Raw genomic sequence first — 19597 nt, 5'->3', positions numbered from 1 at the left:
GTCCGGTGGGATACTGGTTCCGGGCTGCTATCTTCACCGGGGGCGCCTCTTCTAAGCGCTTCGGGCCCGGCCTCAGAATAGTCACGTTGCCGTGACAACGACGCAGAGGTGCGTTCATTGCCAACGTACTTCTGCGTCATTGTCAAGGCAACGCCTCTATTTCGGGCCGGAAGCGCGGAGAAGAGGCGCCCCCGGTGAAGATAGCAGCCCGGAACCACTATCCCACCGGACCACCTCCTCTCCGGACAGCCCTGCAGGACCGGACCAGCGCCGAGCGGAGGTGAGTACTCAGAACTAAAGGGGGTGAGAGGGGGCTGGATGATGTTGAAGGCCGCAGTGGTCTTCAACCTGCGGACCTCCGGAGGTTTCAAAACTACAACTCCCAGCAAGCCCGGACAGCCGATGGCTGCCCGGGCTTGCTGGGAGTTGTAGTTTTGAAACCTCTGGAGGTCCGCAGGTTGAAGACCACTGAGGGCGAATGATGAGAAGAGGATGATGAAGGGGGGTGGGGATGATGAAGGGGGGGGTGTGGGATGATTACAAGGGGATGATGAAGGGGGGATGTGTGGGATGATAAGGGGATGATGAAGGGGGGATGTGCGGGATGATAAGGGGATGATGAAGGGGGGATGTGTGGGATGATAAGGGGATGATGAAGGGGGGGATGTGTGGGATGATAAGGGGGGATGTGTGGGATGATGACAAGGGGATGATGAAGGGGGGGATGTGTGGGATGATAAGGGGATGATGAAGGGGGGATGTGTGGGATGATAAGGGGATGATGAAGGGGGGATGTGTGGGATGATAAGGGGATGATGAAGGGGGGATGTGTGGGATGATGACAAGGGGATGATGATGAGGATGTTAATGACGGGTCTGGATGATGACAGGGGGGGATGAGGTATTTCCCACCCTAGGCTTATACTCGAGTCAATAACTTTTCCTGGGATTTTGGGTTGAAATTAGGGGTCTCGGCTTATACTCGGGTCGGCTTATACTCGAGTATATACGGTATTCAGGTTTTGATTAACTGATTTCTTCAAAAAAGGTTGTGTTGTATTGGAGCTTCGTTCCTTTGAAGTGAAAGAAGCAGTTGTAATACCACACACAACCTGAGAAAAGATGTGGTGCAGTTTTTGGAAGAAATAAGCTCTGTTTTTCTATTCCTGAATTACCTCTTTTAAGCTTTTTCTTTGTTCTTTGCAGCAACAGCTGCGCATGCGGATCAAGCTGACGTATAATCATAAGGGCTCGGCTATGCAGGACCTTGCTGAAGTGAGCAACTTTCCTCCTCAGTCCTGGCAATAAAATGGCGCGGAGTCTACTCACCCCCCCACCCAAGATGAAGGAACTCTGGGCTGGAGCCTCTGCCCTTGGATTGCCAACAATTGCACTTTGGGCCTTGGGGTAGCTGAAATGGTTGAGGGACATTCTGCAACCGAGTGAAGCAATGAACGTAAGGCAAGGACACTGCTGCCTCTTTTTCTCAACACAAGAGGGAGTAGCCTGGCCTCCTTCAACCCTCACCTTTCCTACTGGGAATTAGAGATGATTTTCCCAGGCTGGATCTCATGGGATTATTTTTTGTGTTCTTCTCCTTTTCCCTTTTCTCCTTTTGTACATTCCTGCAGATATGTTTCCACTCACACCCTCAACAACTGCCCTCCAGGCTTTTTTCTTTATTCTCTCTGTCTTTCTGAATGGAGGGACGCTCTTGTTTTTAGAATACTATTAAATTGTAAAATCCTGGTTTTAGGGATGAATTGCTGCTCCCTTCATTTGCTAGCACCTTCTGGATAATTAATTCCCCCAAAATATGCTAGTTCTGCAGCCTCGATCTAAAGTGAGCTCCCAAATCTGCCACTTGGCACCTGATAGTAACTTCTGTGTAAATTACTACTGTTAAGAATCTTCTGCGATGAGCTATGTCCAGGTTACAGTGCCTCACACTGGTTGTATTGGTTATAGGGCAGGGAAATAGTGGATACTACAGCGAGGGACTGCTCTAGATGAGCTTGTCCTGGATTTCTTGTTCTGCTGGATGGTATGTAGATGTGACATATGTGGTACTGAAACCATGACTTTCAGTATGTAGAGTGCACAGATGTAAAGGAGCTGACAATACAGTATCTGAATTATTTTGTTAGATGCAGCTGCTAATTTCTTAACCATTTGTAGATTTGCTGTGCCTGCTAAGGAGATGGTAAAGTGGGGTCACCTCCCAAATGAAATTATTTTGTTAATAACGAGGGAAGTGATGCCAGCTCTGCCCCTCTTGGGAAAGTCTGGGATGATCTCCTCTTCTGCTACAATGAATTTGAAGACTGCAGGCTTGTAGATGGACATTGTAACTGTTTCACACATTCATAAGAAAGTAACATGAGCTTTGATCAGTAACATCAAAATGCAAAAAAAAGGCAAGCTGCTCCACTTAGCTTCCCCCTTTGCCCTCAGTCCTGGTGTGGGCTTAGCAGGCAGTCTTCTAATACTTGTGCAGATATTTTATTTGCCACATGTTGGTACTCTGTGTTTTTATTTTTTGAGGATTTTCTTTCACAGCCACCTGGCTTCCCCTTGTAAAGTCATTAAAAATGTTTTCCCGTTCCAGTAAGTTACAACTTTCTTATGACCCTTCTCCCCCCCGTGGCCTCATTGAAAGGAACATTCAAATTCCGTATGAGTGGGGTGGATAATGAACTTCTACTTACCGCAGACTTATTTTTGAGATGTAAAAGCAAACTTGTAAAAAAATAAATAAAAAAATAAGTCATTGGGGAGCATTAAGGGTGTAAACATTTTCATGGGTTACTAGACTGCTGTGTATTATCGTCTTTTGGTTGAAACAAATTATGAAAAGTGACTAATAAAGAGTAAAAATAAAGTGTATTTTGAATATGGTGTTCTACTAGTAGGGGGCCTTTTAAATATGCTGTTTAGCAATTCAATTACTTGACCCCTCACATAAATGTTCATTATATTGTTTTTAGGTCTAAATTCTATACTAATTTCTAATATGTCTATATGTTTTTTTTTTTTATACTGGAGAGCTCCAAATTTCCAGTATAGAATTGAAGAAGAAAAACCTTGCTACCTACTGCCACCACTAGGTGGAGATTGAAGAGGTGTTCTGACAAATTCATATATTGTTTTGGCCTTAGAAAAAAAAAAGCGCCATATTTGTCCTACCCACAGTCTTCAACAGCTCCTGTTCTCCTCCTTTCTGTCTTTAGATGCTTCTGATTCTTCCTGCTTCTGAGATGAGAACTCTTTTTCAGGACCTGTCCAGTCAGCCATTCACTGGCCACAGCTGTTTCCATCTCGTGAACAGGTCCGAGTGGTAAGGTCCTGAGCTTTTGTCTCGAAAGCAGGAAGGAGACCAAAGGATCGGAAGGAGCTAAACGGGAGCTGCTGGGGGACTTGGGGGTATAGCTTTTTTCTATTTTTCTAAAGCCCCAGCAATATATGATTTTTGTAAAATGCTGACATACCCCTTTAAGACCCCTTGTGGTAGCTGCAGGTGAATTTATCCTTTAAGAAAAATTATGAAAACCTAATTTTTTATGCATGTAAATTAAAATAAGGGTTTTCCATGCTGGTTATTCGGTTTGAAATGAAGGGACAAAAAAAAAAAAAAATCTTCCTTTGTGTTATATAAAAGATCACATCATAGAATGGATCTGTAGAGTTCTCTAAGCCTTTTCCACAAATGGATCCATATTGTTTGTCACATGACCAAAGTGGCGATAAGCTTTTAGCATTGTACGTGCAATAGTAACGTAGCAATGTAGATTTTATATGCCGTTCACAGAGTAGAAAGTTGGGTGACAGTTCCTAAAGCCTATGTACGGCTTTTATCCAGCATCTGATTTGACAGAAAAGGAGATGAGCCTTCCCCCTCCCCCGGGGGATAACATTTTTTTTTCTTGAGAACTTCATTGGGGGACACAGCTGTTGCCACTAGGAGGCTGACACTAGGCAAAAAAAAAAAACAAAAGAAGTCTGTTCCTCCTGGCAGGATATACCCACCCCCTGACTCTGAGCAACTCAGTTTTAGCTTAGTGTCCAGCAGAAGGCAGACACAGGTCTCAGTCTCTTAGTTTTTTTTTCTTAGTTTCAGGGTATAATTAGATATTTTCTCCCTTTTTTTTTTTGTTTACTCCAGCTTGGGGCGACAGGAGCATGGCACTGCCTGATCCCCCAATTGCATGCTAGGAGCACGGTGCATTGCTGAATGGGCCCTTAACCCCTCCTCGTCAGCAACCAGCGTTGGGTGGTGTACCCTGACTCCGGGTCCCCCAATTGCCCATGTTTGCCAGGTCAGGCTTAAGGCAGGTGGCCCTAGCTGGTCGAAGACTTCAGGGGTGAGTATGTTCTGTGTTTCATGTGGGTGAGGGTCTATATAGGTGAGTATGTCGTCGTCGTCGTCCCCCTTTTCCACACTTCTTTACATCTCCTTCTCCATGATTCCTAGCTTGGGGGGCTCTGGGGGTCTGGGTGTTTCTGCAGGCCCATCAGTTCTTTTTGGCACATTAGGGGTTAACAGACATCCAGCTCTGTTTCCTTGCCATTTCAGCCATTCTACAGGGGGGGCTCCACCTTTACCTTGGGGAGACAGCAGATGCCGCGTTCTCTATGGGGGTCCAGTGACACTATGCCGCTGCTTCCTTTTTCTGCGGTGCTTTTATCATTGCTACGGCCTCTTCCTTGCACTCCCGCCCTCTCCTGGTCTGGGTCATGGGCACAGTCACTAATTCAGCCCGCGGCTCGGGCCTAGCTCTGCTCACTTCTCGGCGCAGCGTCATGCCCCCTGCAGTTTTGGAGCTCCTTCCCTTACCCCCGGCAGCCTTTCAGCGTGCAGGGGGGCTGGTTTTTGTTTTCACTTACTACACCTGCTCCAGCTGTAAATCCCTACCTGTCCACCCTGTGCATCCCTGCGACCCAATCCTCCCCTGACTACCAAGCAGGATGGTCACCCAGACGGCGAACGGTCTGATTCTGCTCCTGAATCTGTCTCCTCTCTCTCTCTCAGACAATCTCCAATTTGGCCAGGGTTTCCCAGGGGTGGTCCTCCATACACTCTTACCCTAGGAAGACTGCAGCGGGTCCCCCCTCCCGTCCTTCCCTACCGCCCTCCCGTGGCCGTCTGGGGTGCCTTTCCTCCACTTCCTCGCCTCCCACCTCAGTTCCCGCTCTCATTCCACCTCCAGGCGCCACCGCAACCGGTCACCCAGTGTCCGCTCCCGGTCTCCACACCCCCACTCCTGGTCCACCTCCGCCCAATCCAGAACTCCTTCCAAGCGTTCCCAGTCCCCTGGTGAGCTTGGGTGCTCTGATTCGGATCCTCCCTCTGACTCGGAAGATATGGTGGCCAGTCTGGTATCGGCATTCAGGGACACCTTCAGTCTTCAGGACCGAGGAACTTCCGATGCAACCCCTCAAGTCTCCTTCCGCTGCGCTTTTTGGGCGCCCCAGGTTTTCAGCCCACACACTGAATTTGACTAGCTGTTAGAGGCAGCTTGGAAGCATCCGGATAAGCGATTCCATGGGACTAGGGCTCAGGGCTCTCTTTCCCTTTCCTCAGGATCTCGTTACAAAGTGGTCTTCTCCTCCTATGGTGGACCCTCCTGTGTTGCGGCTTTCTAAAGCCATTACTCTGCCGCTGGCCGACGCAGCTTCCTTTAAAGACCCCTCAGATTAGCGCATTGAAAATCTGGCGAAATTCGTCTTTGACGCAGCAGGCTCTGCTTTGTCCCCCAGCCTTTGCCTCCACTTGGGTTTCCAAAACCCTCTTAGTTTGGGCCGGTCAATTGCGCCAGGGGATATTAGTGTGTGCTTCTTCAGGTGATTTGAAAGATTAACACAACAAATCTCTCATGCAGTGGACTACCTCTGCTCGGCATCCTTGGAGTCGGCCAGCTGCGTGGCCTATGCCTCGGGCAATCTGGTGGCTCTTCGGCGCTCCATGTGGCTTAAGGCTTGGAATGCTGATGTGGCCTCTAAGCATTCCCTTACTGAACTTCCTTTTCTGGGGTCTCGGCTATTTGGCAAACGCCTGGATGAGATCATCTGAGGCCACTGGAAGCAAGAGTTACCTCTTGCCCCAAAATTGTCCGCGCCATTCGGGTTTCACGGCGTAAGATTTCTTAATTTCGCCCCTTTTTTTTTTGGGCCACACTGACAAACCGGCGGCCCCTCAGGATAGGAGGGCCCCATCTTTCAAAGCTCGCCCCTCCTGGAAGTTGGGGTCCTACTTCAACCGCCCCTCTTCCAAATCCGGGACTCGCAAGCTCTCCACTGCCTTAGGGTGCGGTCGCTGTCCCTATTTCGGGACGTCTGGCTGGCGCAAGTTCAGGATGCTTGGCTTCGAGAGGTAGTCTCCCAGGATTATTGCATAGAATTCTCTTCTATTCCCCAGGATCGTTTTTTCCGGACCCGCCCTGCTCGATCTCCCGATCTTACTGCAGCTTTTCAGGTGGCCCTTCGCTCCCTTCTTTCCCAGGGTGTGATCGTGCCTGTCCCTCCTCCAGAACAGTTTTCAGGGTTCTATTCAAATCTCTCCATTGTTCCCAAAAAGGACGGCGCTGTTCGCCTTATTTTCGATCTAAAACTCTTAAACCGTCATGTCCGACTGCGGCACTTTTGGATGGAATCCCTACGGTTTGTAGTCGTCTCCATGTATCAGGGGGAGTTCCTCTCCTCCGTGGACATTCGGGATGCCTACTTGCACATCCCTATCTTTCCGGCCCACCAGCGTTTTGTCAGGTTCGCTGTTCCTGTGGATCATTTTCAATTCGTCGCTCTGCCCTTCGGTCTGGTGACCGCACCCCGGATCTTCACCAAGATGCTGGTGGCAGTGGTGGCCCTCCTCCACTCTTGGGGTTTCTTGGTTCTTCCCTACCTGGATGACCTGCTTATCAAGGCACCCTCTCTGGAGCAGCCTGTAAAAGAGAAAAAAGAGAGACCGGAGGGAGGCGCCTCGTGTGATACCGTATGGGTAAGCAACATGAAAAACTTGGGGGTCGGTTAAGACACACCCCTAGGTAGTGGCTGCTCACCTGAGAGCAAGTGGAAACTTGCGTATCAACCCACAATGGGGTTACCAGAAGTGGCAAAGATGGTAGGACTGCTGCCAAGCTGGAGGTCACAGGGAAGGAAAGACAACCAATCCTGATGAAACTTAAGGCAGGTAGAACAAAAAGACCCCAATAGGCGCTGCAGATTCCCACGAAGTAAACCAAACCAGAGATGAAGTGGTAATAGTGCAAAACACTGGAAGGTTTATTGTAGTAAAAACAATAAAATACAGATTACGCGTTTCGGGCGAGCCACCCCCTTCAGATCAGAGTATAACTCTCTCTCTGGAGCAGAATCGGGTCAGCCTCAACATCACTCTACAGACCCTCTCCAGTTTTGGTTGGATCATCAATCATGCAAAATCCAACCGGTCTCCAACCCAATCCCTGGTGTTTCTCGGGATCCCCTTCGACACGGCGGTTGCTCGTCTCTCTCTTCTGGAGGACAAGCTCCAGGAGCTCCTGTTGGGCATTCGCTTCCTTGGGAGGCCGGGTCTTGTTTCCATCCGCACCTGCATGTCGGTTCTGGGCAAGATGGTGGCCTCTATGGAGGCGGTTCCCTTTGCACATTTTCGGTACTGTCCCCTCCAGTAGGCCATCCTCTGTGGGACAAATCTCCTTTGTTTCTCCACCACGGAATCTGGCTTTTACCCAGAGTTCACTGTTCCCTCCTTTGGTGGCTTCATTCCCCTTCCTTCGGGACGGTCGCTCCTTCCTGCCTCTCCACTGGCATGTCCTTACCACAGATGTGAGTCTACTCAGCTGGGGAGGTGTCTTTCGGGACCAAACGGACAACGCCACAGCCGTCTGTGTGCAGACGGACAACGCCACAGCCGTGGCACACATCAATCTCCAGGGAGGCACCCGCAGCTCAGCGGCCATGAGGGAGGCGTTGAAGATGCTCCTTTGGGCAGAACTTCCCGTTCCAGCCATTTCGGCAGTGCACATTCCAGGGGTCGACAATTGGGAGGTGGACTGCGCACCACCGCGTACCTGGGCGAGTGTTCCCTTCACCCGGAAGTCTTCGATCAAATTTGTCACCGTTGGGGGACCCCAGACATGGAACGGTTTGCGCTGCGCCGGAACAAGAAAGTCCCTCGCTTCGTGTCCAGGTCTCGGGGTCCCCTGGCTCTGGCGGTGGACGCTCTTGTGGTCCCTTGGACCACCTTTGTTCTCCCCTACCTCTTCCGCTACTTCCCAGGGTTGTCTGGTAGCTCAAGGCGGAGAGTGTCTCGGCGATTCTTTGGCTCCGGACTGGCCTCGTCAAGTGTGTTACGCTGACGTGGTCAATCTCTTGGCAGACGTTCCCGTCTGTCTTCCGGATCGTCCCGACCTTCTCTCCCAAGGGCCCCTGTGTCACCACAATTTACTTCCGCTGTGTTTGAGGGCGTGGTGGTTGAAACCGCGGTTTTGTGGGCTCAGGGTTTTTCTTTCCTGGTGATCCGGACTATTCTCTGTGCCCGGAAACCCTCGTTCACCAGGATTTACCTCTGTACCTGGCGGACGTATTTCCGCTGGTGTCAAACTCTCTCTCTCCCACCTCATTTTCTCTGCCAACGTGCCTTGCCCTCAGTTCCATTGAGGGGCAGGTTTCGGCTCTTTTTCTGTCCTTTTCCAACACCCTCTTGCTACACCTTTTTGCAGGGTGTGGCTCACGAGGTCCCCCCGTTCCGGTCTCCCACTGCGCCTTGGAACCTTAACTTTGTTTTGGATGATCTTCAGGGCGGCCCGTTTGAGCCTCTGGGTCAGGTTTCCATCCGTTTCCTTTCTTGGAAGGTGGCCTTCCTTGTGTTCGCCGTGTGTCTGAATTGGCGGCCCTTTCTTGCCGCTCCCCTTTTCTGGTACTTCACCAAGACAAGGTGGTTCTTCGGCCAGTGCCTTCTTTTCAACCCAAGGTCGTGACTTCCTTTCACTTGAACGAGGAGATCGTATTGCCTTCCATCTGCCCATCACCCCTCTCATCCGCGGAAGCGTCGGTTATGTACACTAGATTTATAGGGATAGAACGTTGATCCAGGAATTTATTCTGACTGCCATATTTGGAGTCGGGAAGGAATTTTTACCTCTAGTATGAGGGGTTTTTTTTCCTTCCCCTGGATCAACTCAGTAGGGAATTATTAGGGATATAGGTTGAACTAGATGGTCTTTTTTCAACCTTATGAACTATGTTACTAGCTTCACAAGCTGGATTTGGTCCGGGCGGTTCAGACCTATTTGTCAGTCACTTCCTCCTTTTGGCGGTGTGACCCTCTGTTTGTGCTCCCCGATGGGCCGCGCAAGGGGCTCCCGGCCTCCAAGGCTACAATCTCCCTATGGATTCGCTCCACCATTTAGGAGGCGTATCGCTGCAAGGGTCAGGTGCCCTCCTTTCGTGTGACGGCTCATTCCAACCGCCCGGTGGGGGCCTCCTGTTCGGTCAGCCACGGGGCTTCAGCTCTACAGGTTTGCCAGGCGGCAACTTGGTAGTCTCTGCATAATTTTTCCAAGTTTCATCGTGTTCATACCTTTGCGTCTTCCGATGCAGGTTTGGGCCGCAGGGTCTTGAAGGCGGCAGTCGTCCGCCTGAGTTCTTCAGTCCCCAGGGACTGCTTTAAAACATCCCATGGTCCTGTGTCCCCCAATTAAGCGCTCGAGAAAAGTAGATTGGACTTGCCATAAAATCTCTCTGAGCTTCTATTGGGGGACACAGCACCCACCCATTGTTTCGTTTGTTACCAGCAAGTTTTTCCCTCCTCTGGCGTAGGGGTGTTTTTTTTTTTTTTGTTGTTGTTTTTTTTTTGCAGTCGGTTCTCTTGTCTGGGGTTGTGTTTGGACTGTATTTCTTGATCTGTTCTCCTTCTGCTTTGGGACAAAACGGAGTTGCTCATAGTTGGGGGGCGGGTATATCCTGCCGGGAGAAGCAGACTTCTTTTATTTTTTGCGTAGTTTCAGCCTCTTAGCGGCAACAGCATATACCCATGATCATGTGTCCCCCAATAGAAGCTCTGAGAGAGATTTTACAGTAAGTCTATACATTTTTTCATAAAGTTAAACAGATTTGTAAATTACTTCTATTAAAAAATATTTATCCTTCCAGTACTTATTACTGGATATTACAGAGAAAGTGCTTTTGTTTTTGGATTTTTCTTTTTTCAGTCCACAGTGCTCTCTGCTGACAGGAACTGTCCAGAGCAGCATAGGTTTGCTATGGGGATTTGCTCCTGTTCTGGACAGTTCCTGATACGGACAGAGGTGGAAGCAGAGAGCATCGTGGACAGAAAAAGAAATTTAAAAAGAAAATAACTTTTTCTGTAGTATATGGCAGCTAAGTACTGGAAGGATAAAGATTGTTTAAATAGAAGTGATTTACAAATCTGTTTAACTTTCTGGCACCAGTTGATTGAAAAAAAAAAAAAAAAAAAAAGTTTTCCTCCGGAGTACCCCTTTAAATTTTTTTTATCGTTTTTGGAAGATTTATTTTAAGGGTGTAATCACACAGTGATTTATTATGGTCATGCAAAAATATGCACACTATGTATATAAACCCAAGGACTTCACTGGGAATTTCGGACATGCAGTGGTCACTGTATATCAGGGTTTCCCAACCAGTGTGCCTCCCGCTGTTGCAAAACTACAATTACAGGCTGTCCAGGGATGCTGGGAGTTGTAGTTTTTGCAACAGCTGGAGGCACATTGGTTGGGAAACGCTGGTCTATATGGTAAATAGTCATCTGTCTGAGTTTCAAAGGGTCACACTACCACTCTTTTTCTCCAGAGAGTATCCCAGGGTGTGTGATGGTAGTACACTATTTAACTGTAACAATTTAACTGTATCACACAATTTAACTCTGCCCAGATGTTATCGTGAAGCTGGAGTCTACAACATAGAAAAGCCATTTAATTCTGTATATTGCACTAAACTCATTTGTGTGAGGGTGTATGCCTACGGAGTGGTCATAGCTTCGCTTTTGCTGCGATCTTGGTAAAGCTAGCGATATGAGCGCACTCTTTGATTACAACATATCTGCATAGAATTCAGTAAAGGAAACCTTTGTTACTACAAATTCCTTCAGTCCAATAACTGTAATGAATGTGCCAGATTATGACACATTCAGATTATTGGACATTTATAGGGTTTAAAGGGGTACCCCAGTGTTTTTATTTTTATTTTATTTTTTTTTATCAACTGGTGCTAAAAAGTTAAACAGGTTTGTAAGAGAAAACAGACATGGCCGCACATCCACAATTTTGTATTTTGATCTGCTTGCTTCTCAGCATAAATTCAAAAACTAACAGGTTGTTAGTATACATTTTGATCAAAAGGTACACGCCCACTCACCACGTCAAGGCCACCTATTAAGAGTGGATCCCTAATGTCCTTAGCATAAAATGGCGTATCACTGTGCGGCGACCACCACCGCAACACCATTGTCCACAGGTGGACGACCCACTGGCAGAGCGGCCTCAATGCCACTCAAACCAGTCTCTGGGCCGCACCTCCCCACAGACACAGCTCTGCGGCAGCAATGGATGCTGGACAGCACCACACTAGTGTGAATAAGGTGTAAAAGCTCACGCGCCATGTGCTCCCAGTCAGACTGGAAGGCTGCCAGAAAATGAAAGGGCCCTGTGTAGCTACCCGCTACTTATATAGGGTTGGGCTAAGGGGGTGGGGTGGGGCAGAGTGCAGGCCAAGTGGGGGGGAAAAAAAAAAGAGGGGATAGAATATACAATGTGAATCCAGGTAGAGAAAACAGACATGGCCGCACGTCCACAATTTGGTTTTTTGATCTAATTGCTTCTCAGCATAAATTCAAAAACAAACAGGTTGTTCGTATACATTTTGATCAAAAGGTACAAGCCCACATGCCAGGTCAAGGCAACCTATTAAGAGTGGGTCCCTAACGTCCCTAGCATAAAATGGCATAGCACTGGGCAGCGACCACCACCACCGCAGCGACACCAGTGCCCACAGGGGGAAGACCCACTGGCAGAGCGGCCCCAATGCCACTCAAACCAGTCTCTGGGCCGCACCTCCCCACAAACACAGCGCCGCGGCAGCAATGGACACCGCCCAGCACCACACCAGTGAACAAGGTGTAAAAGCTCCGTTACCATGTGCTCCCAGTCTTAATCCAATCTTAATCCTTTCAGTATTTATCAAGAAGTACTTTACTTTTTGAATTTCTTTTCTGTCTGACCACAGTGCTCTCTGCTGACATCTATGTCCATGTCAGGAACTGTCCAGAGGAGAATAGGTTTGCTATGATTTGCTCCTGCTTTGGACAGTTCCTGACATGGACAGAGGTGTCGGCAGCGAGCACTGTGGTCAGACAGAAAAGAAATGCGAATAGAAAAGAACTTCCTCTGGAGCATGCAGCAGCTGACAAGTATTGAAAGCAATAAGATTTTTTAATAGAAGTAATTTACAAATCTGTTTAACTCCTTGGGGATGGAGGGCGTACCTATACGCCCTCAGCCCGCTCCCTGTCTATAATGCGGGGCCACGCCGGGACCCGTGGCTAATAGCGCGCGGCATTGATTGCGGTGCTGCACGCTATTAACCCTTTAGACGCGGCGTACAAATTAAAGCAGTGCCGGTTAGCTCAGGGAGCTGTTCGGGATTGCCGCGGTGAAATTGCGGCATCCCAAACAGCTTACAGGACAGCTGGAGGGTCCCTACCTGCCTCCTTGCTGTCTGATCGCCGAATGACTGCTCAGTGCCTGAGATCCAGGCATGAGCACTCAAGCAGCAGAATCATCGATCACTGGTTTCCTATGAGAAACCATTGAACAATGTAATAGATCAGTGTGTGCAGTGTTATAGGTCCCTATGGGAGCTATAACTGCAAAAAAAAAAAAAAAAAAAGTGAAAGATAATTTAACCCCTTCTCTAATAAAAATTTGAATCACCTTTTCCCTATAAAAAAAAAAAGTTTAAATAAAAATAAACATATATGGCATCGCTGTGTGCGGAAATGTCAGAATTATAAAAATATATAGTCAATTAAATCGCACGGTAAATGGCGTACACGCAAAAAAATTCAAAAGTCCAAAATAGCGTATTTTTGGTCACTTTTTATATCATAAAAAAATGAATAAAAAGTGATCAAAAAGTCCAATCAGTAGATAAATGGTACCGCTAAAAACTTCAGATCACGGCACAAAAAATGAGCCCTCATACCGCCACATACGCAGAAAAATAAAAAAAAGTTATAGGGGTCGGAACATGAGAATTTTAAACATATAAATTTAACTGCATATAGTTATTTTTTCCAGAAGTACGACAAAATCAAACCTATATAACCCCTTAAGGACCGGGGGTTTTTCCGTTTTTGCATTTTCGTTTTTTGCTCCTTGCCTTTAAAAAATCATAACTCTTTCAATTTTGCACCTAAAAATCCATATGATGGCTTATTTTTTGCACCACCAATTCTACTTTGTAATGACGTCAGTCATTTTACCCAAAAATTTACGGCGAAATGGAAGAAAAAATTATTGTGAGACAAAATTGAAAAGAAAAAAAACGCCATTGTTTAACTTTTGGGGGCTTCCGTTTCTACACAGTACATTTTTCGGTAAAAATTACACCTTATCTTTATTCTGTAGGTCCATACCATTAAAATGATACCCTACTTGTATAGGTTTGATTTTGTCGCACTTCTGGAAAAAATCATAACTACATGCAGGAAAATTAATACGTTTAAAATTGTCATCTTCTGACCCCTATAACTTTTTTTATTTTTCCGTATATGGGGCGGTATGAGGGCAAATTTTTTGCGCCGTGATCTGAAGTTTTTAACGGTACCATTTTTGCATTGATAGGACTTTATTCATTTTTTCATGATATAAAAAGTGACCAAAAATTCACTATTTTGGAATTTGGAATTTTTTTGCACGTACGCCATTGACCGAGCGGTTTAATTAATGATATATTTTTATAATTCGGACATTTCCGCACGCGGTGATACCATATATGTTTATTTTTATTTACATTGTTTTTTTTTTTTTTGTTTTTTTTTTTGTTTTTTTTTTTATATTGGAAAAGGGGAGTGATTCAAACTTTTAATAGGGGAGGAGTTAAATGATCTTTATTCACTTTTTTTTTCCCACTTTTTTTTTGCAGTGTTATAGGTCCCATAGGGGCTGTAACACTGCACACACTGATCTTCATCATTGATCACTGGTTTCTCATAGGAAACCAGTGATCAACGATTCTGCCGCATGACTGCTCATGCCTGAATCTCAGGCACTGAGCAGTCATTCGGCAATCGGACAGCGAGGAGGCAGGTAGGGGCCCTCCCGCTGTCCTGTAAGCTGTTCGGGATGCCGCGATTTCGCCGCGGCTATCCCGAACAGCCCACTGAGCTAGCCGGCAACTTTCGGTTTCGCTTTTAGCCGCGCGGCTCAGCTCAGCTCAGCTCTGAGCGCGCGGCTAAAGGGTTAATAGCACGCGGCGCCGAGATCGGCGCTGCGCGCTATTAGAGGCGGGTCCCGGCTTCACTATGACGCCGGGCCCGCCGTGATATGAGGAGAGCAGGACCAAGGACGTACCGGTACGTCCTTGGTCCTTAAGGGGATAAGTAGGGTATAATTTTAACCGTATGGACCTACAGAATAAAGATAAGGTGTCATTTTTACCGAAAAATGTACTGCGTAGAAACGGAAGCCCCCAAAAGTTACAAAATGGCATTTTTTCTTCAATTTTGTCGCACAATGATTTTTTTTCCGTTTCGCCGTAGATTTTTGGGTAAAATGACAGATGTCATTACAAAGTAGAATTGGTGGCACACAAGTTAAGGAGGAAAAAAAACGAAAGTGCAAAAACTGGGAAACCCTCCGTCCCCAAGGGGTTAAAGGTGTACTCCAGTGGAAAAGTTTTTTGTTTTTTTTTATCTAAATCAACTGGTGCCAGAAAGTTAAACAGATTTATAAATGACTTCAATAAAAAAAAAAAATCTTAATCCTTCCAGTACTTATTAGCTGCTGAATACTACAGAGGAAATTATTTTCTTTTTGGAACACAGAGCTCTCTGCTGACATCTATGTCCATTTTAGGAACTGTCCAGAGCAGCATATGTTTGCTGTGGGGATTTTCTCCTACTCTGGACAGTTCTTAAAATGGACAGAGGTGTCAGAAGAGAGCACTGTGCTCATGATGGTTTATCTGTTCTTTTAGGGGGATGTACCTAGAAAAGCATTAAAAAAAGCTAAACATCTTGAGTGTAATACGTGTAAATCCAAGTTACCACAGGGCTATGAGAAGCAAGCTTGTCTGTCATGCGTAGCTAAAGTTTTTTCTGTTGAAGTCCCATCTCAACTATGATCCATGCATGAAATAATTAGGATGGAGATACAAAATTCTTCGAAATCTGCCTGTGTTTCTGTACCTGCCGTTAATCCTCCTATCCCTGATCTTCCTGCAAATGCTGTTGCTAAGGCTGCAGGGTCAGAGGAGTAAGGAATTATTGTAGATTGAGCAGAATTGGATGGAGATTCCTCTTCAATAGAGGATACTACCTCTGGCAGAGGACACTGATTGGTTAATAAAAAAATGTATGTTTAGCCATAAATATTGAAGATCCCAGAGAAATTAAAACTGTCCAGGACATTATGTTAAAGGGATTAGAATCAGGAAAAGATCTTTCCCTGTTCATAGATGTACAGTCATGGCTGTAAATGTTGGCACCCCTGAAATTTTTCTAGAAAATGAAGTATTTCTCCCAGAAAAGGATTTCAGTAACACTTTTTGCTATACACGTGTTTATTCCCTTTGTGTGTATTGGAACTAAACCAAAAAAGGGAGGAAAAAAAGCAAATTGGACATAATGTCACACCAAACTCGTAAAATGGGCTGGACTAAATTATTGGCACCCTTAATGACGCAGGACGTATATTTACGTCCTGCGCCGGCTCCCGTCCTGCGTCGATCCCGGCGCTCATCAACTGCCGGGACCCACGGCTAATACCACACGTCACCGATCGCGGCAATGTGCGGTATTAACCCTTTAGAAGCGGCAGTCAAAGCTGACCGCCACTTCTAAAGTGAAAGTATCCCGGCTAGTCAGTCGGGCTGTTCGGGACCGCCGTGGTGAAATAGCGGTGTCCCGAACAGCTTACAGGACACCAGGAGGGCCCTTACCTACCTCCTCGGTGTCCGATCGACGAATGACTGCTCCGTGCCTGAGATCCAGGCAGGAGCAGTCAAGCGCCGATAACACTGATCACAGGCGTGTTAATACACGCCAGTGATCAGCATGAGAGATCAGTGTGTGCAGTGTTATTGGTCCCTATGGGACCTATAACACTGCAAAAAAAAGTGTTAATAAAGGTAATTTAACCCCTTCACTAATAAAAGTTTGAATCACCCCCCTTTTCCCATAAAAAAATAAAAGTGTAAATAAAAATAAACATATGTGGTATTGCCACGTGCATAAATGTCCGAACTATAAAAATATATCATTAATTAAACCGCACGGTCAATGGCGTACATGTAAAAAAATTCCAAAGTACAAAAAAGCGTATTTTGGTCACTTTTTATACCATTAAAAAATGAAAAAAAGTGATCAAAAAGTCCGATCAAAACAAAAATTATACTGATAAAAACTTCAGATCACGGCGCAAAAAATGAGCCCTCATACCGCCCTGTATGTGGAAAAATAAAGTTATAGGGGTCAGAAGATGACATTTTTAAACGTATAAATTTTCCTGTATGAAGTTATTTTTTCCAGAAGTACGACAAAATCAAACCTATATAAGTAGGGTATCATTTTAACTGTATGAACCTACAGAATAATGATAAGGTGTCATTTTTACCGAAATATGCACTGCGTAGAAACGGAAGCCCCCAAAAGTAACAAAATGGCGTTTTTTGTCGCACAATGATTTTTTTTTTCCGTTTTTCACTGGAAAGTAGAATTGGTGACACAAAAAATAAGCCATAATATGGATTTTTAGGTGGAAAATTGAAAGGGTTATGATTTTTAAAAGGTAAGGAGGAAAAAACGAAAGTGCAAAAACGGAAAAACCCTGAGTCCTTAAGGGGTTAAAGGAAAACTGTCAGATATTTTCTCCTGCACTTTCCTCAGGTACTGATGGATAGTGCGGGAGACGCTGATTCCAACGAGCCCTACCTTACCCGTATCCACCCAGCCGTTCGCCCGCAATTGTAGTTTTATTCTATGTGTATATCTGGCTGTAACTGGCACGGGCGGGGCTTCTGCAGGTTAATTGGCACTGACGTCAGCGCCGCTTATGAATATTCATCCCTCCTCCCTCCAGCTCTCCCTCTCTTCGCTGCTTCTAACTGGAGGGAGGTAGGATGAATATTCATAAGCGGCACTGACATCAGTGCCAGTTAGCTGCAGAAGCCCCGCCCATGCCAGTTACAGCAAGATATACACATAGAATAAAACAACAATTGCGGGCGAATGGCCGGGCGGATACGGGTAAGGTATGGCTGGTTGGAATCAGCGTCTTTTCACGCACTATCCATCAGTACCTGTGGATAGTGCGGGAGAAAATATCTGACAGTTTTCCTTTTTATATTTGGATGCACACCCTTTGGAGAAAATAACTGAAACCAGTCGCTTCCTATAACCATCAATAAGCTTCTTCCACCTCTCAGCCGGAATGTTGGACCACTCTACCTTTCCAAACTGCTCCAGGTCTCTCTTATTGGAGGCCCTTTCCCAACAGCAATTTTAAGATTTCTCCACAGGTGTTCAATGGGATTTAGATCTGAACTCATTGCTGACCACTTCAGCTTTGTTTCTATCCATTTCTGGGTGTTTGGGGTCCTTGTCCTGCTGGAAGACCCAAGATCTCGGATGCAAACCTAACTTTCTGATGCTGGGCTGTACAGTGTGACCCAAAAATCTTTTGGAAATCCTCAGATTTCATGATGCCTTGCACACATTCAAGGCACCCAGTGCCAGAGGCAGCAAAATAACCCCAAAACATCATTGAACCTCCACCATATTTCACTGTAGGTACTGTGTTCTTTTCTTTGTTGGCCCTTATTACATTTTTGGTAAACAGTAGAATGATGTGCTTTACCAAAAAGCTCCATCTTGGTCTCATCTGTCCACAAGACGTTTTCCCAGAAGTATTTTGGCTTACTCAAGTTCATTTTGGCAAAATGTAATCTTGCTTTTTTATGTCTCTGTGTCAACAGTGGGGTCCTTCTGGGTCTCATGCCATTGCGTTTCATTTAATTTAAATGTCGACGGATAGTTCGCACTGACACTGATGCTCCCTGAGCCTGCAGGACAGCTTGAATATCTTTGGAACTTGTTTGGGGCTGCTTATCTACCATCCGGACTATCAACTTTTCTCTTCCGTCCACGCCCAGGGAGATTAGCTACAGTGCCATGGGTTGCAAACTTCTTAATAATGTTGCGCACTGTGGACAAAGGCAAATCTAGATCTCTGGAGATGGACTTGTAACTTTGAGATTGTTGATATTTTTCCACTATTTTGGTTCTCAAGTCCTCAGACAGTCCTCTTCTCCTCTTTCTGTTGCCCATGCTTAGTGTGGCACACACACACACACAATGCAAAGACTAAGTGAACTTCTCTCCTTTTTATATGCTTTCAGGTGTGATTTTTATATTGCCCACACCTATTACTTGCCCCAGGTGAGTTTAAAGGAGCATCACATGCTTGAAACAATCTTATTTTTCCACTATTTTGAAAGGGTGCCAATAATTTAGTCCAGCCCATTTTTGGAGTTTGGTGTGACATTATGTCCAATTTGCTTTTTTTCCTCCCTTTTTTGGTTTAGTTCCGACACACACAAAGGGAATAAACGTATATAGCAAAACATGTGTTACTGCAATCCTTTTCTGTGAGAAATACTTCATTTTCTAGAAAAATTTCAGGGGTTCCAACGTTTACGGCCATGACTGTATATCTGCATTGATCAAGAAGGAATGTGAAAACCCTGAAAGAAAGGCCCTTCTTCCTTGAGCACTAAAAAGAAAATATCCCTTTGGCAGTACAGAACTGACAGAATGGGAAAAAGTTCCAAAAATTTCTAGAAAAACTTTTTACGCAGAACTTGGGAAGTCGCCACTGCCTCTTTTAAACCAAACATGGCCGCCTCATGGATAGCAAGATCTTTAATTCTTTGGCTGGATCAATTATCTACAGATATTCAGAACCAAGTTCTTGATGATGAATTATTGAATAGTATGCCTCTTATTAGAAAATCAGCTGCCTTTCTTGCAGATGCAGTATCTGATTCCCTATGCCTGCCAGCCAGGTCTGCAGCCCTGTCAAATTCTGCCCGTAGGGCACTCTGGTTGAAAACTTGACAGCGGGATATCACTTCCAAAAATAATCTCTGTGCTCTTCCCTGTGAAGGGAAGTTGCTTTTTGGGCCTGTTTTATCAGACATCCTAGAAAACGCAGGTGATAGGAAAAGGAGTTTTCCTTATTCACCTTCTGTCAGACCTAATAGATATTTTTTTTCCAGTAAGAAAACCAGAGGCCAAGGGAGGAAGCCAGATGATTCAGCTGGATGGCGTTTTCACAAAAGGTTA

The 19597-nt window shown here is 45.9% G+C and overlaps 1 protein-coding gene across 4 annotated transcripts in view; it reads left to right on the top strand.

The window, feature by feature from the left end:
• AP1G1 (adaptor related protein complex 1 subunit gamma 1) overlaps nt 1-2884 on the top strand; it is a 102111-nt gene extending 99227 nt beyond the window's left edge. For all 4 annotated transcript variants that reach the window (XM_056525864.1, XM_056525865.1, XM_056525867.1 and 1 more), the window contains one exon: nt 1207-2884. In XM_056525864.1, coding sequence (XP_056381839.1) covers nt 1207-1308 — 102 coding nt within the window. In that variant the 3' untranslated portion in view covers nt 1309-2884. The remainder of the gene's footprint in view (nt 1-1206) is intronic.
• The last annotated feature ends 16713 nt before the right edge of the window (nt 2885-19597 follow it).

This window comes from Hyla sarda, chromosome 6 (assembly GCF_029499605.1).
Source record: "Hyla sarda isolate aHylSar1 chromosome 6, aHylSar1.hap1, whole genome shotgun sequence".
Lineage (NCBI taxonomy): Eukaryota > Metazoa > Chordata > Amphibia > Anura > Hylidae > Hyla > Hyla sarda.
The sequence above is the reverse complement of the archived record's forward strand: the minus strand, read 5'-3'. Positions and strand labels throughout refer to the sequence as shown.